Genomic DNA, 18,475 nt, shown 5'->3' with positions numbered 1-18,475 from the left:
GCGTCCACAGGTTCGGCCAGTTGCAGCTCCCACTGGCCACAGTTCGCTGTTCCAGGCCAGTGGGGGCTGCAGGAAGCAGCATGGGCTGAGGGATGCGCTGGCTGCCGAGGGATTTGCAAAGAGTCTGTGACAAGGAGCTGGGGGAGGTGAGGACACTGAGATGGGGTGAGAAACCCAGGAACTAAGACTGGGAATGGGAGCCAGTGGGCTCAGGGGAAGGGGGAAACAGGAAGCCAAGCAGGGGGAGGATATTGGTATTGGCTAGGCAAGGAGATTGGGAACAAGGGAGTGGGGAAGATTAGGAGTGGCTGAAAGTGGGGGAGACTGGGACTGGAATGGGGAGTCTAAAGAGGAGACAGTGGAACTCCCTGGGAAAGGGGACTGGGATCAGAAGCCTGAGACATGGGATTGGCTAGGTGAGTAGAGTGGGGCTGGGGCTGAGGAGCGAGTGGTGGGGTAGAGACAGGACTGGGACAAGTACAGGTTGTAGAGGATGAGGCAGAAAGAGTCAAACTTGGGGTAGGGGGAGGTCTGGGCAGAAGAGTCTGTGAGTACACTAGAGTACACTTCTCTCCAGAGCCTGTAATGGCCAAAGATCCTAGGGTTTTATCATTCCTTTGCTGTCAGCCAATGTCAGCTCAAGTGGCAGAGTTATGTGCAGTGTATGTAAAGGTTCCAGCCCTCCAGATAACCCATGTGGATGTCAGTAAAATATCACATTATGGAATTTGTTTTTTTCACTTTGCTTAAAAACAAACAAACAAAAAACCCTAGAACTGCACACAAAAAACTACACTTAGGGTATGTCTACACTACGGAATAAGGTCAAATTTATAGAAGTCGGTTTTTTAGAAATCGGTTTTATATATTCGAGTGTGTGTGTCCCCACAGAAAATGCTCTAAGTGCATTAAATGCATTAACTCGGCGGAGTGCTTCCACAGTACCGAGGCTAGAGTCGACTTCCGGAGCATTGCACTGTGGATAGCTATCCCACAGTTCCCGCAGTCTCCGCTGCCCATTGGAATTCTGGGTTGAGATCCCAATGCCTGATGAGGCTAAAACATTGTCGCGGGTGGTTCTGGGTACATATCGTCAGGCCCTCGTTCCCTCCCTCCCTCCGTGAAAGCAAGGGCAGACAATCGTTTCGCGCCTTTTTTCCTGAGTTACCTGTGCAGACGCCATACCACGGCAAGCATGGAGCCCGCTCAGGTAACCGTCACCCTATGTCTCCTGGGTGCTGGCAGACGCGGTACGGCTTTGCTACACAGTAGCAGCAACCCATTGCCTTCTGGCAGCAGACGGTGCAATATGACTGGTAGCCGTCCTCGTCGTGTCCGAGATGCTCCTGGCCACGTCGGCTGGGAGCGCCTGGGCAGACATGGGCGCAGGGACTAAATTTGGAGTGACTTGACCAGGTCATTCTCTTTAGTCCTGCAGTCAGTCCTATTGAACCGTCTTATGGTGAGCGGGCAGGCGATACGGATTGCTAGCAGTCGTACTGTACCATCTTCTGCCGGGCAGGCAAGAGATGAGGATGGCTAGCAGTCGTATTGTACCATCTTCTGCCAGGCAGGCAAGAGATGAAGATGGCTAGCAGTCGTACTGTACCATTTTCTGCAGAGCAGCCATAAGATGTGGATGGCATGCAGTCCTTCTGCACCGTCTGCTGCCAGCCAAAGATGTAAAAGATAGATGGAGTGGATCAAAACAAGAAATAGACCAGATTTGTTTTGTACTCATTTGCCTCCTCCCCTGTCTAGGGGACTCATTCCTCTGGGTCACACTGCAGTCACTCACAGAGAAGGTGCAGCGAGGTAAATCTAGCCATGTATCAATCAGAGGCCAGGCTAACCTCCTCGTTCCAATAAGAACAATAACTTAGGTGCACCATTTCTTATTGGAACCCTCCGTGAAGTCCTGCCTGAAATACTCCTTCATGTAGAGACACCCCCTTTGTTGATTTTAGCTCCCTGAAGCCAACCCTGTAAGCCGTGTCGTCAGTCGCCCCTCCCTCCGTCAGAGCAACGGCAGACAATCGTTCCGCACCTTTTTTCTGTGCGGACGCCATACCAAGGCAAGCATGGAGGCCGCTGAGCTCACTTTGGCAATTAGGAGCACATTAAACACCACACGCATTATCCAGCAGTATATGCAGCACCAGAACCGGGCAAAGCGCTACTGGGCGAGGAGGCAACGTCAGCGCGGTCACGTGAGTGATCAGGACATAGACACAGATTTTTCTGAAAGCATGGGCCCTGCCAATGCATGCATCATGGTGCTAATGGGGCAGGTTCATGCTGTGGAACGCCGATTCTGGGCTCGGGAAACAAGCACAGACTGGTGGGACCGCATAGTGTTGCAGGTCTGGGACGATTCCCAGTGGCTGCGAAACTTTCGCATGCGTAAGGGCACTTTCATGGAACTTTGTGACTTGCTTTCCCCTGCCCTGAGGCGCATGAATACCAAGATGAGAGCAGCCCTCACAGTTGAGAAGCGAGTGGCGATAGCCCTGTGGAAGCTTGCAACGCCAGACAGCTACCGGTCAGTTGGGAATCAATTTGGAGTGGGCGAATCTACTGTTGGGGCTGCTGTGATGCAAGTAGCCCACGCAATCAAAGATCTGCTGATATCAAGGGTAGTGACCCTGGGAAATGTGCAGGTCATAGTGGATGGCTTTGCTGCAATGGGATTCCCTAACTGTGGTGGGGCCATAGATGGAACCCATATCCCTATCTTGGCACCGGAGCACCAAGCCGCCGAGTACATAAACCGCAAGGGGTACTTTTCAATAGTGCTGCAAGCTCTGGTGGATCACAAGGGACGTTTCACCAACATCAACGTGGGATGGCCGGGAAAGGTACATGACGCTCGCATCTTCAGGAACTCTGGTCTGTTTCAAAAGCTGCAGGAAGGGACTTTATTCCCAGACCAGAAAATAACTGTTGGGGATGTTGAAATGCCTATATGTATCCTTGGGGACCCAGCCTACCCCTTAATGCCATGGCTCATGAAGCCGTACACAGGCAGCCTGGACAGTAGTCAGGAGCTGTTCAACTACAGGCTGAGCAAGTGCAGAATGGTGGTAGAATGTGCATTTGGACGTTTAAAGGCACGCTGACGCAGTATACTGACTCGCTTAGACCTCAGTGAAACCAATATTCCCACTGTTATTACTGCTTGCTGTGTGCTCCGCAATATCTGTGAGAGTAAGGGGGAGACGTTTATGGCAGGGTGGGAGGTTGAGGCAAATCGCCTGGCTGCTGGTTACGCGCAGCCAGACACCAGGGCGGTTAGAAGAGCACAGGAGGGCGCGGTAGGCATCAGAGAAGCTTTGAAAACCAGTTTCATGACTGGCCAGGCTACGGTGTGAAAGTTCTGTTTGTTTCTCCTTGATGAAACCCCCCGCCCCTTGGTTCACTCTACTTCCCTGTAAGCTAACCACCCGCCCCTCCTCCCTTCAATCACCGCTTGCAGAGGCAATAAAGTCATTGTTGCTTCACATTCATGCATTCTTTATTCATTCATCACACAAATAGGGGGATGACTACCAAGGTAGCCCAGGAGGGGTGGTGGAGGAGGGAAGGAAAATGCCACACAGCACTTTAAAAGTTCACAACTTTAAAATTTATTGAATGACAGCCTTCTTTTTTTTTGGGCAATCCTCTGTGGTGGAGTGGCTGGTTGGCCGGAGGCCCCCCTACCGCGTTCTTGGGCGTCTGGGTGTTGAGGCTATGGAACTTGGGGAGGAGGGCGGTTGGTTACAGAGGGGCTGCAGTGGCAGTCTGTGCTCCAGCTGCCTTTGCTGCAGCTCAACCATACACTGGAGCATACTGGTTTGGTCCTCCAGCAGCCTCAGCATTGAATCCTGCCTCCTCTCATCACGCTGCCGCCACATTTGAGCTTCAGCCCTCTCTTCAGCTCGCCACTTACTCTCTTCAGCCCGCCACCTCTCCTCCCGGTCATTTTGTGCTTTCCTGCACTCTGACATTATTTGCCTCCACGCATTCGTCTGTGCTCTGTCAGTGTGGGAGGACAGCATGAGCTCAGAGAACATTTCATCGCGAGTGCGTTTTTTTTTTTCTTTCTAAGCTTCACTAGCCTCTGGGAAGGAGAAGATCCTGTGATCATTGAGACACATGCAGCTGGTGGAGAAAAAAAAAGGGACAGCGGTATTTAAAAAGACACATTTTGTAAAACAGTGGCTACAGTCTTTCAGGGTAAACCTTGCTGTTAACATTACATACATAGCACATGTGCTTTCATTACAAGGTCGCATTTTGCTTCCCCCCACCGCATGGCTACCCCCTCAACCCTCCCCCCTCCCTGTGGCTAACAGCGGAGAACATTTCTGTTTAGCCACAGGCAAACAGCCCAGCAGGAATGGGCTCCTGTGAGTGTCCCCTGAAGAAAAGCACTCTATTTCAACCAGGTGACCATGAATTATATCTCACTCTCCTGAGGATAACACAGAGAGATAAAAAACGGACGTTGTTTGAATGCTGGCAAACATACACTGCAATGCTTTGTTCTATAATGATTCCCGAGTACGTGTTACTGGCCTGGAGTGGTAAAGCGTCCTACCATGAAGGATGCAATAAGGCTGCCCTCCCCAGAAACCTTTTGCAAAGGCTTTGGGAGTACATCCAGGAGAACCGCGAATGCCAGGGCAAAGTAATCCTTTCACATGCTTGCTTTTAAACCATGTATAGTATTTTAAAAGGTACACTCACCAGAGGTCCCTTCTCCGCCTGCTGGGTCCAGGAGGCAGCCTTGGGTGGGTTCAGGGGGTACTGGCTCCAGGTCCAGGGTGAGAAACAGTTCCTGGCTGTCGGGAAAACCAGTTTCTCCGCTTGCTTGCTGTGAGCTATCTACAACCTCATCATCATCATCTTCATCCCCAAAACCTGCTTCCGTATTGCCTCCATCTCCATTGAAGGAGTCAAACAACACGGCTGGGGTAGTGGTGGCTAAACCCCCTAAAATGGCATGCAGCTCATCATAGAAACGGCATGTTTGGGGCTCTGACCCGGAGCGGCCGTTCGCCTCTCTGGTTTTCTGGTAGGCTTGCCTCAGCTCCTTCAGTTTCACGCGGCACTGCTTCGGGTCCCTGTTATGGCCTCTGTCCTTCATGCCCTGGGAGATTTTGACAAAGGTTTGGCATTTCGAAAACTGGAATGGAGTTCTGATAGCACGGATTCCTCTTCCCAAACAGCGATCAGATCCCGTACCTCCCGTTCGGTCCATGCTGGAGCTCTTTTGCGATTCTGGGACTCCATCATGGTCACCTGTGCTGATGAACTCTGCATGGTCACCTGCAGCTTGCCACGCTGGCCAAACAGGAAATGAGATTCAAAAGTTCGCGGTTCTTTTCCTGTCTACCTGGCCAGTGCATCTGAGTTGAGAGTGCTGTCCAGAGCGGTCATAATGGAGCACTCTGGGATAGCTCCCGGAGGCCAATACCATCGAATTGTGTCCACAGTACCCCAAATTCGAGCCGGCAAGGCCGATTTAAGCGCTAATCCACTTGTCAGGGGTGGAGTAAGGAAATCGATTTTAAGAGCCCTTTAAGTCGAAATAAAGGGCTTCATCGTGTGGACGGGTCCAGGTTGACATCGATTTAATGCTGCTAAATTCGACCTAAAGTCTTAGTGTAGACCAGGGCTAAAATAATATTAAAGTTGCAAATTCAAGGGCTCAAAAGTTGAGAAATGCACAAGCAACCTTAATTCAGCCACCTTGTAGGTAAGCATTATGATACGGTTGTTAATTACATGATCACATGCTATTTTTCCACCCTGCTTTGGAAATTAATCAGAGTTGTGTACTGAAGAAGGCTGTTGTCTGTAGGACTCCTGCCTCATTTGTTACAGAAGTTTAAAGGTTGTGGTGAGTGAGGCAGAGGTTTGCAGGAAATAGAGGATGGTCTCATAGTAAAAGCAGTTGAATGCCACTCTGGGTAATTGAATTCTATCCCCACAGCGGCACAGAGTTCCTTTGTGATTGTAAGTAACTGATATCCACCAGATTTTTCACATGCAGTCACTGTGTGTTCCATATTTTCTGGGTGCTCAACTTGAGACCCTGGGGTCTGATTTGCAAAAGCGCTAAGCACTCAACTACAGTTGAAGTCAGTGGGAGCTGTGCTGTAAACATAAGTGCTATAATGCTGAAAAATCAGGCTCTGAGTGTCTAAAATTGGGCATCCAAAATTAGAGGATACTTTTCACCTTAATCTCTGCCTCAGTTTGCCATCTGTAAAATGGGGATAGTACCTACGTATTTCACAGAGGTGTTGTGAAAATACATTCATTAATGTTGCTAAACACTTGGATAGTGATGATCATCATAGCAAAAGGGTTTGAATAGTATGTAGTAAATAACGCATGAGCCACACTTTGAACAATAAGAAAAGGAGTACTTGTGGCACCTTAGAGACTAACAAATTTATTTGAGCATAAGCTTTCGAAATATAGAATGGCTGGCTCATTAAGTGAACATTGTCCATTCTGTGCACTGAATGACATTGGGGTTTTGTGGAAATAATAGTATGTGATCGTGTAATTGATGATGGTATCATAATACATACATACAAGGAGACCGAATTAAGGTTGCCTTAACTCTGTTATTTCATGACTCCTAAGTGTTTGACTTTGCAACCACAATAATCTTCTTCGTTACATGCAAAAAACCTCTAAGACTAATAGAGTAAAACTATTTGTGTAGCGGGAGATACATTTTGAGAGGGAGATATCTCATACTATTCTTGAATTATTTGGGGGGGAGATGGTATTAATGTAGTTTACAACATTTGCCAGGAAAGGTTAATAGGTCTATTTATTGTTTTGTAACTTGTTCTCCTAAAGCTGGCCAATTTCATCTTTAGTTAAGCTCACCATATAAATAGCACTTAACTTTATTTCTTATTAGCACCACTTGCAAATCTTTGTTATGTATTTTAAAGAAATGCAACTAAGAGAGATGACTGCCTATTTATCTGCCTGAAGAGAACATTCTATAGTTTAGACTGCTTGAGTGTTCTTTAGTATGGCATCAGTAATATAGTATTGATACCACCCTGAAATTGTAGAATCTGTGAAATTTATCAAAAGACTAAAGTTTATTTTTCTGTGAATAGGCATACTATTTTTTCTAATGTTACTGTGCTCAGTCTTTTGATGGAAATCACATGAGATTTTTCCTTATTTGTAAAATGAAAGTATTTTATTAGTGTGTATAAATGGTTTCATTTCTATAGAAAAAGTTGGTAGGAGTGGCTGGTAAGTATGGAAGGATTTATCTGTAGTTTGTTTCAATAGTTCGGATTTTGTTTCTGTTGCAAAAATATGGTGTAGTAGTCAATGGTTGTCACTAAATTTAAATAAGAATCTTTCAAAAATGTAGTTTAGCTCCAGCATTTAGTAGCATCTGCTGCTCTTCCTACCAATTAGATCATCATAATGTCTGGCAAAATCGCACAACTCCCACCTGATTCTGTAACCTCAAAGATCACAGACACAAAACGGGGATTTAAGGGCTATGTCTTTAATATGATATTCTGCAAAGTTAGTTACTGTATGTTTCATTCTGTGACATAAATTAAATTAAATCTTCTGTAATACGGCATTAATTGCCTATATGTTTTTCCTAACGTATCAGCTCAACAGGCAAAGACTTCACTGGGGTTATATATGTTTGTTGGTTCTTTTAGTTTTCCAAAATAAAAAGAGACTCTGGAGTTCCATACCTAACTTCCCATGTGTTACATGGGAATGGATAGTAAAACATTTTTGATGGAAATGGTTGTTCTTTCATCTGAATTTGCAGAGCCACAGATTACTGTCTTAGGTCATTTCATAAAGAAAACTATTCTTTTAAAATTGGTATACATATATACAGTATGCTGTCTTAGTTGTTTATTCAAGCCTTGTGTTCTGATTAACTTGAGGGGGTCAGTTTTAATTTTATTACATATCCGTTGAGTACATTAAAGGTTTCTAGTGAGTTTGTTTCATCGTTATGCCAGCAATGTTCATCAGCTGATAGTAAAAACTTCAGCACTCCCACAGAAATGTCTGTGTTAAGGAGTTCAGATCCCAGGTGTACAAGTTTGCTCTGATCTTAACTTTGTTGTACGGGATGTCAAGTGGAAGGAAATATTCTTTTAATAAAAAATTGTCTATTATAAAATTACCTAAATGTTTTTTAAATAATCTGTGTTTATTAATGTATTCAGTCGCATGGAAGATATTATTTAGACCTTGTCCATCCCACATCTAATTGTTTAATTTGCTCTATGACATTTGTGTTACTTAAAGAAAAATTATTAGCAATATAAGTAAATGGTTAATCTCGGTGATGTTCTAGCCACCCACTTGTACCCACCTGTGTAGTGTTGTGCTAATTGGGAGGGCCAGTGACATTTGCTGCTGTGTGGAATTGTTTTAAACTATTGTGTGGACAGCGTGTGCAATTTTTTAAAATCCATTGAAGTTGTTTTGAACTTGCAGGTGCATAATGTAAGATAAATAACTTCCAATGGGATGTGTGCTTCTAAATCACTTGGATGCTTTTGAAAATCCCACCCTTTGTCTTTTCACACTTTCCTTTTTCCTATGGCATAAATTGAGCAGAAAGTGTCTGCTTGAATTGTGAATTACCTGTCTTTGGCTAGTTAGTGTTAAATTAGAGTAAACATTGCTAGTACGTTTGTAAACACCCATTAAAATTGTTTTATGGGAAACATAAGGTAAGAGACAATTATTTTAGTTCTCCCTTATTTTCACAACTGATTGTGCTAGAATATATTCATGCCACGCTGAGAGAAGCCATACGAGCACTCATTCCACCAGGCCATATGCCTTCTTTAAGAGAGGAGGAATCTATTTTCTCAGAATATTAGTATAAAACTTGTATTTATGCATAAAGTTATTCTCCAGTTTCTTCTAATACACAAGCATGTGTGTTAGTATTATTTCCTCTAAATAAAAAAGTAGCAGATTCCCAATGCTCTAAAATGGAGTAATAGCTGTACTTTGTGCATTTGATTAATCTCTTTTATACAAACTAACAATTTATTCCTACTACAAACAATTGAACCATACTTGATCCACTATAATATTCAGTGTACCCATTGAGTGGTGCATTATCTTGATAACTTGGGAGTTCCTACTCTGACTAGTGCAGCTTATCACTATTTAAAATTAAAATAATAGTTTATAGATACTTTGAAAGACCTTATCTGCATGTACCTGTACCATCTTGGTTTGAAAGGGAACACACTGTGTATCAGCAATGTGCTAACATTTTGGGATTTTAAAATGTTGCTTAATTAATTTTTTGTTTCATTCTTAGGTTTACTATTTCCGACAAGGTCATGAAGCGTATATTGTAATGGCTAAAAAGAATAAAATATATAGCATTAATCCAAAAAAACAGCCATGGCATAAAATGGAACTACGGGTATGATATTTCTTGCTTTTCCCATTTTTGTTGTCTTTAAATAAGTCATAGCAGATAACTTTTATGTACGTTATTTGACATAAAGTGTCCATAGTTTTGTTGACAGAATCTTTTTAAAACATATTTTAACTTTGTTTTTAAAATGATATATTAAGATTTAAAAATGTAATGATTGCCCCAGAAATTTTAAATGTTAATAAATAAATGTTTAAAAGTTATGATTGCAATAACTTAATTGATTACTGAGAAGGATGAAACAAAAAATCCTAGACCTGTGATTGATGTTCATGTATCAATCTGATTTTTTTTTAAGCCTTGTTAAAAGTGTGTTGCAGTGAACAGTTAAGTTTTCAAACAATTCAATACAATGAGGTTATATTGGGGAATTGCAACTTCTTGGTTTCAGGGAGTAAATTTGAAAGGTCTGTATTTGACCTATTCATTTTGTTTACACAGTTCACCACTGAAATCTGTTGTTCAACAGAAGTATATTCAATTTTTTCATTTCATACTTCTGTTACAGTCCTCTTATATTCAACCACCTTAAATAAGATTGTTGTTTTATTTACTTCAGGAACAAGAGCTGATGAAAATAGTTGGGATTAAATATGAAGTGGGATTGCCTACTCTCTGCTGTCTTAAACTTGCTTTTCTTGACCCAGATACTGGTAAACTGACTGGAGGATCATTCACCATGAAGTAAGAGAAGCATTATTTCGGTTCCAGTAGGGAAACTGTTTTTTGTAATATTTAAAACCTTTTAAATTTGCTAAATTTTAAAGATAAGTTTTATTTTTAAACAGAAATTGCTGTGACATAAATTTAAGATGTTTATATTGAATTCAGATGCATTAAATGCATTTTGATATCTAACAATGTTTTCTGTATTCTGTTGCTGGTTTTTCACCTTAATCATTCTTGTTCCATTTTGATTGCAACTAGGTACCATGATATGCCAGATGTTATAGATTTCCTAGTCTTGCGGCAGCAGTTTGATGATGCAAAACATAGACGATGGAATATAGGTAGGTGGTGGGTTTTGTAAAAAGTTTAATAAATGCATCTGGTTTCATTCATGTTGCCTTATTTCATTAGGAAACGTGGCAAAGTGGGTGAAAATAAAGTAGTATGCTGGAATCGGAGAGCAAGGTCTACTGATCTTCAGAGAGATGCAGTGCTTACTGCTCCTGCAGAATTAAACTTTGCCACTGAACACAATTACATGTGAGAAAAATAAGAGTTTTTAAGGTGACCTGCAAAAGAAGATAACATTTTCCTTTTATCTTATAAATATCATGAATATCACATCTTGTCTTCCCTTTGTAGGACTAAAGAACTAAGCTAGAGCTCTCTTCTCTCAATTGAAATGTTGACTTTCACAAAGAGAACTTTTGTTAGAAGTTTGAATTACATAGGTATTTTAAGAAAATCAGACTTTTTAAAAGTATATAGCAAAAAGTCCCATCCTGCCTCAATTGCTCAGGTTTGAGTCTCTTGTGATGTCATAGTTCTACTAGTGTTTTAAGGAATCCTCCAGTAAAAAATAGGGAAGACAAAATCTAATACTTGTTCAGTTTGGTTTGGTTTAGTTTTTAAAGCATGAAAAAGGGCTATTCCTGATCTTTCCTTCTTTGAGGGCTTCTGTTCCGAGTTGTGAGATGGCACTCCCTGGCAGCAAGCTTGAGAGACTCTCTTCATAGAGGAGTCATTTGGGGGATGTGAACACACCTTGTAGTGTTGAATGTTGAGTGTTCGAGATTACATAAAGGAAGTGCACCCTCTTCCCCCAATCATTTCAGTTTCCTTCACTGTTGACACAGCGAGGAGAAGGGACTCTCAGTTATATGTGTTTTTTTCTAGTCCCATTGGGTTTAGCTAGCCCAGTGGTTCTCAGTGTATTTACCATATGTCAGCAATATGATTCAAATCAATGTACTACCTTCCACTTCAGCACTGGCAAATGTCTGCCAAGAGCATTTTAAATTAGCAAAATAAGGCAAAACATTAACAGTTAACATTAATTCATTTACAATATCGGTGGCATGGCATGGTGTATTGCCAGCCTCACTTCTGTGCTGCTGCTGGCAGTGTAGCTGGGCTGAGTGCCCAGAGAGCGTGGCTGTGGAGCCTGCCTACAAAGATGGGGAGTCCTGCCCAGTGTGAGTTGCCCCCCCAGCCAGGGGCTGTCCCCCAAGCACCCAGTCCCCCCACCCAAGGGACTGCCTCCTAGCCTCTCTCCAGACTGCCCCCCCACCAGGGAATGCCCCTTATCACCCAACCCCCCGGGACTGTCCTCCCCAGCACCTGCACACATGCCCTAGCGCCCTGCATGCACACACCCTCGCTGGTCTCCTACCTCAGCTGCATGTAGCTCAGCTATGTAGCTCTCCTGCCACTGCAGTCCTAGTGCCTCCAGGGATCCTGCTCCAGCCTGAGTCACTAGACTCGTGATCCTGCAGGGTGGGGGTCGCTGAGTATCCTGGCTTCCTGATGCAGCTGGGCCTGATCCAGTGCTGCCCCATTATTGCACCCTCCCACCAGTTCTGCACCTAGGGCAGATCCCTTCCTGCCCCACCCTAATTACAACCCTGGGGATGTCACATGGACCGCAGCTGTGTGCTGATTAGGGCACAAATGGCCTACAGGCTGTGGGGCTGAGAATGACTGAGCTAGCCCCAAATTGTACAATTTTTATAACTTTTGGTTTTTAATTCTTTCTTTCTTTCTTTTCTTTCTTTCTCTCTCCTCCCCCCCCCCCCCATGCGTGATGCATGGTTATTTCCAGTCACTGTGTGCTGGGATCAACCATGATGAGTATCCCATCAGATAGATACACACACACACACACACCTACCTCTCTTCAGAGATCCTTCTCACAAAAAAGTACTTCTGGAAGAAGAGGATTCCCTTATCACAAAAGGAGCCTTAGAGAAAGTACTTCTGTTTTCTGTACTTTCACATTCCCAGGGAGGTGGATGGTCTCAGACCTGACCTGGACCTCAGAAGGCTAAACAAATACCATAATATCTTAAGAATACAGGGTGTTCTTGTTGGGAGTAATCTTACCCAATTACAAGGCGACGGGTACATAACACCTCTGATCCTTCAGGAGTCTTTCTGAGTGCACCCCAACAGGTGTCAGTCCCTACACCTTCATCTCTCTTCTGGTGGAATATTGTGATTCTCCCTCTTAGATTGCATTCCTGGGCTCCAGCACCCTGTGTACCAACCATGATTTCACAACAGGCCTAATGAAGTTCAATGACTGCAAGTCTTCCCTTTGGGAGTTGTGGCCAGTGGTTAGCAGTGGTCACCAGACAGCCTTTTCTAAAGAAAGTGTTGCTTAATCTTAACAGCAGAAACAAAGCATAACATAAAAGAAAAGGGCTTTTAACACAGTAACAGGTCTATAAGTATCACTATAGTCCTAGACACTCTGGCCTCTGGAAACTGGCTTCACCTTAGTTTCTCTTCTTCAGGAGTGTCTGTTTTTAAATCCGTCCAAAGTCCTTTGTCTCTTGAGTGTGGTTAAACCAGTTTAGACTCCTCAACTGGGGATCAGAGATAGACTTCAAAGTGGTTGGTTCTGCATTGTGTCTTAGCCCGTCCGCTGTTTGCTGGGAGATGTGAATATCAGTGTCCATCCCTTTTCTGGGTGCATATCTTAACAAACCTGCTAGAGAATTATCTTAGGGTAGGAATAAAGTAAACAATACAATAACCAGTTGTAATCGTGCCTTAGTGGGCCACAACTGAGGATGCCAAACTTAGGACAAACTACTGAGAAATAGGGCAAACATAGCCCAAAACTGGTGGTTATTTTTCCATGAGATATACCAAACCAGCAACAAAAGTAAACTTCTTTTTCACCACACTGGCTAACAAGAAGTCATAAAAGCAGTTTTCTTGGACATTCCAGTTCTTACGTCACCACCAAAAATACTGGATTTAAAGGTGAGTGGTTCTTTATAACCAGTCTTATCAAATAAAAGATTTTTCTGATTCCAAAGGCCCAGTCACACACCCACGTCAATATATAACTTAGCTTTTACCCAAAAATCACACTGATGCCAATCCTTTAGTATCTAAAATCTTAAGGTTTATTCATAGAAAGAGAGAAAGAAAGAAAGGTAAGAGTTAAAATTGGTTAAAGGAATCAAATACATACAATATATGCAAAGTTCTTGGTTCAGGTTTGTAGCAGCGATAGAATAAACTACTGGCTTATGTCATGTCTCTGACTGCTTCCAAATCATTGGAAGGACCTCAGTCCCTTGGTTAGAATGCTCCAGAGGTTTGAGGAGGACAGAGGCAAAATAGAGGTGTTTCCAGGGCCTTTTATAGCTTCTGCCATGTGGAGGGAATCCCATTGTTCCTACTGTGGAAAATTACAGCAACAAGATGGAGTTTGGCGTTATATGGGCAATCACATGTCCATGCATTTTGCCTAGTCACAGCAGAAAATTCCATTAAGTGTAAACAGGCGTCTCCCATGGTCCATTGTCAGTTAAATGTTCTTTTGATGGGCACTTAATTTAAATAGTACCTCCAGGATGTGCTGGCTAGCTACCTTGTGGTTGTTACCCCAATTTAAAATCCAGGTATAAAGCCAATACTCATAACTTCAAATACAAAAGTAACACATGCATACAAATAGTATAATCATAACCAGCAAATCATCACCTTTTCATAAACATTTTACATGCCACATTGTACAAATTGTGTTGCAAATATATAGTAGTGGTTGCAACAATATCTATATAGTAATATTTTAATCAAATAACATCACACCAGTCAGGATACATTGGCCACAAATTATTACCGATCAACTCCATGTTCTTCACACATGGCTCTTGACTTAAAGGACACCTATTTCCATGTAGCCATTAGGCTGACACACTGCAACTACCTTAAATTCTGTATGGGACAGAGACATTACCAGTACAAAGTACTTCCCTTTGATCTGTCCATTGCCCCATTTCCATTCACTCTGGATTAGGGCATGTATTGATTGAGTTTTGCTACAATCTAGGCAAGGTGTTAGTACTTCCTGGGCTAAAACCCATTCCACCAGGTCCAATGAAGCTTTTGTGGCATGTTTTAGGCAGGTACCCATAATGGAGATTTGTATAGCAGCCACTTGAAGTTCAGTCTAAACTTTCATCAAGCACTACTCTTTGGAATCAGCATTGTGCTCTGATAGTCAATTTGGGAAAACTGTGCTACAATCCATATTTCGTTGAGAACTTCTACCTTCCTCTGGGTAGACTGCTTGCCAGTCTCCTTGCAAGTGGGAATGCACAGAAGCCCTCAGAGAAGAGAGAGAAGTGGTTATAACTGTTTGTTGTTTATAAAAGTTTATTGTTTGCTGGACTTTGAGGAAGTTTGTACGTGAGAGGAAGAAACATAGGAACCTTCTAAAGTAAGAAATTCTATTGAGAACAATATGTATTACATATGTGAGTTTTATATATATTAGAATTAAAGATATTAAAAAATTAAACTGTCTTCCACTGCTATAAGCTTGAAAAATGTTGCAACGTGTTCTAATATACATGTAAATTATACTGATTGCTGATTTTTATATGCTCATTATCTATATTTTTTCTGATATCCTACACAATATAAGTTCTTTCTAAAGTGTGCCCTTTACTGTTGTTTTAAGGGTGTATCAGTCTGAATACTCTTTATATATGTCCATTGACAAAGACATCTCCAAAGAATGACTACCATGAAGATTAGGCAAATGTAGAGTAGAAATTGGTAAAAGAATAAGACTATGACAACAAAGTACTTTTTATTAATGAGATTGTTTTGTATTGTCCAGGTGATCGTTTCAGGTCAGTAATAGATGATGCCTGGTGGTTTGGAACAATTGAAAGCCAGGAACCTCTACAGCCTGAATATCCTGACAGTTTATTTCAGTGCTACAATGTCTGGTTAGCAAATTTGTCTTTACTTCCGCTTTTAATAAATCATTTTAATGTAAATTTTAATCTTGCATAGCAAGCACTGATTTAGGTGATTTGGTTCCTTTAATTGCAATAATAAAACTTATTATAAAGTGTGTTCATTATGTAATAAAATAAACATTACATATAAGAGTAATACATTTTTTACTGTTTAAACAGTACTAATTACTATAATTTAAACTTGGTTATTTTTTTCTTTAAGCTGGGACAATGGTGACACTGAGAAGATGAGTCCTTGGGATATGGAGCTCATACCAAATAATGGTGCGTAAGTGTGTAGATGTGTCATCTTGATTCATATGTATAGAAAGCCTAGCTTATGCAAATAGTTTTTAAAAATTAAAGTTACCAAGTATGTTTCTCTGTAAAATGCCAGAAAAAAAAGAAACAAGAATCATAAAAACAATTGCATTATAAATTTGTGCTTAAGTCACCAGATTACAAATACACATCTATTAAAATGAGCCTGACCTGTGAATGAAGTAACTGGATATATAATCATGTCAATATCATTAATGGAAAGATGAACCTGCTCCCCCACTAGGTTCAGTGGAAATTGCATGCTAGAGAGACCTGTTGTCCCTGCAATGCACTCACTAATTCTATACACACAAAGTGTTTGAGGGCAAATTGGCAAAGGGGACTTATTCCCTCTCTGGTCCAGCTATCCAAGGTAGGAATTGTGAAGTGCATGCTCTCCAGTGGGCCCACTAGCATTATTTCTTCAGTCCATCCACACTCTACTGGGCTACTGCACTCTGAGCTAGTTTTTTTTTAAATTAGTTAAAAACTGAATATAGTTTGGAATATTTTTTTGCTGTTTTCTGGGAGACTTATTGATGACTTTGCTTTGCTATCCATAAACTATTTGTTTTTTCTTTCTCTCTCCCTTAAAGTAGAACTGTGATTCAGTTCAGCCTACTGTACATATTCTGTTACAATTATTTGTTATTTCAGCATGTTTATTCATTTCCTTATTATTTGGTTTTAAAAATAAAGTACCTCTCCCAGGCTCTTCCTCCTTCTTAGAAATAATTAAAAGTGCAGCAACACACAAGATAAAACCTGCAGCATCTCTAACACCAAAATGTAACAGGTTTCAGAGTGGTAACCGTGTTGGACTGTATAAGCAAAAACAACAAGGAGTTCTTGTGGCACCTTTAGAGATTAACAAATGTATTTGGGCATAAGCTTTCGTGGGCTAAAACCCACTTTATCAGATGCATGGAGTGGAAAATACAGTTGCACGTATATTTATACATAGTACATGAAAAGATGGGAGCTGCCTTATCGGTCGGGGGTCAGTCTAACGAGACAATTTAATTATCAGTAGAATATCAAGGGAGGAAAAAATCACTTTTGTAGTGGTAATGAGAGTGGCCCATTTCAAACAGTTGACAAGAAGGTGTGAGTAATAGTAGGGGAAATTAGTATGGTAAAACTAGGTTTTGTACTGACTCATCCACTCCCAGTCTTTATTCAGGCCTAATTTGATGGTGTCCAGTTTGCAAATTAATTTCAGTTCTGCAGTTTCACATTGGAGTCTGTTTTTGAAGTTTTTTTGTTGAAGAATTGCCACTTTTAAGTTTATTGAGTGACCAGGGAGGTTGAAGTGTTCTCCTACTAGTTTTTCAATGTTGTAATTCCTGATGTCAGATTTGTGTCTGTTTATTCTTTTGCGTAGAGACTGTCCGGTCTGGCCAATGTCAGAGAGTTGTGTAGCAACAGCGTTGTCATATGAACGAGAGGCTGCTAGACAACTCTCTGACACCACATTCTACAGGCCACTACCCTCTGACCCCATTGAGGATTACCAAAAGAAACTACACCATCTGCTCAAGAAACTCCCTTAAGATGCACAGGAACAAATCTACACTGACACAGCCCTAGAGCCCCGACCAGGGGTATTCTATCTGCTACCCAAAATCCATAAACCTGGGAATCCTGGACGCCCCATCATCTGAGGCACTGGCACCCTGACAGCAGGATTGTCTGGCTATGTAGACTCCCTCCTCAGGCCCTACGCTCCCAGCACTCCCAGCTATCTTCGAGACACCACTGACTTCCTGAGGAAACTACAATCCTTTGGTAATCTTCCAGAAAACACCATCCTAGCCACTATGGATGTAGAAGCCCTCTACACCAACATTCCACACAAGCTGTCAGGAATAGTATCCCCGATAATGTCACGGCAAACCTGGTGCCTGAACTTTGTGACGTTGTCCTCACCCACAACTATTTCAGATTTTGGGGACAATTTATACCTTCAAGTCAGCGGGACTTCTACGGGTACCTGCATGGCCCCCTCCGGTATGCCAACATTTTTATGGCTGACTTAGAACAACGCTTCCTCAGCTCTCATCCCCTAATGCCCCTACTCTACTTGCACTATACTGATGCACTATACCTGATATATATTTATGTATAAATATACCTGCTACTGTATTTTCCACTCCATGCATCTGATGAAGTGGATTTTAGCCCACGAAAGCTTATGCCCAAATACATTTGTTAGTCTTTAAGGTGCTACAAGGACTCCTCGTTGTTTTTACCAAAATGTAAGGTATCCATCCAACCACAAACCCAAACATCCCAAGAATCTCTTGCTACACCTACAAATATTTACCCTTATTGCGCTTTCCCTGCCCAAAAGTCTGGATAAAAAGATGGATCTTGCAGTGTGCCCTGAAAATCAACAGATTCTGGCTAATTTTGATCAAATCAGGGTATTAATTCCAAAGTTGAATGCCCTCAAGAGAATGCCCTGACGGTAGCGTCTCTTCTATGTCTCAGGGGCTCCAGTTCAAGAACCTCCACTTACCATAGCAATGGAAGAAGGAAAAAGGCAGTTTTCAAAATAGGCAGGTCTCGAGCTATATAGGTTAAAATCAATATTTATAAACTCTACCTGAAAACCTATAAAGCACCACTACAGTTCCCAGAATATAGTTAAATTATCAATTTATTTTAAAAATTTCACATGCTACAGAACTACCCTTGTTTACTGCAAAAATACATTCTCCCACAAACTGACTGTAAGTCT

General features: G+C 42.0%; 1 protein-coding gene across 7 annotated transcripts in view; it reads left to right on the top strand.

The window, feature by feature from the left end:
- PHIP (PHIP subunit of CUL4-Ring ligase complex) overlaps positions 1 to 18,475 on the top strand; it is a 305,059-nt gene that overhangs the window by 227,538 nt on the left and 59,046 nt on the right. For all 7 annotated transcript variants that reach the window (XR_013635547.1, XM_073336505.2, XM_073336507.2 and 4 more), the window contains 5 exons: positions 9,353 to 9,460; positions 10,035 to 10,159; positions 10,403 to 10,485; positions 15,288 to 15,399; positions 15,635 to 15,696. Coding sequence is in view for 6 of the 7 variants with exons in the window: in XM_073336505.2 (XP_073192606.1) it covers positions 9,353 to 9,460; positions 10,035 to 10,159; positions 10,403 to 10,485; positions 15,288 to 15,399; positions 15,635 to 15,696 (490 nt within the window). In the remaining variant the exon portion in view is untranslated. The remainder of the gene's footprint in view (positions 1 to 9,352; positions 9,461 to 10,034; positions 10,160 to 10,402; positions 10,486 to 15,287; positions 15,400 to 15,634; positions 15,697 to 18,475) is intronic.

This window comes from Lepidochelys kempii, chromosome 3, assembly GCF_965140285.1.
Source record: "Lepidochelys kempii isolate rLepKem1 chromosome 3, rLepKem1.hap1, whole genome shotgun sequence".
Classification (NCBI taxonomy): Eukaryota; Metazoa; Chordata; order Testudines; family Cheloniidae; genus Lepidochelys; species Lepidochelys kempii.
This window is presented reverse-complemented; position numbering and strand designations above follow the sequence as displayed.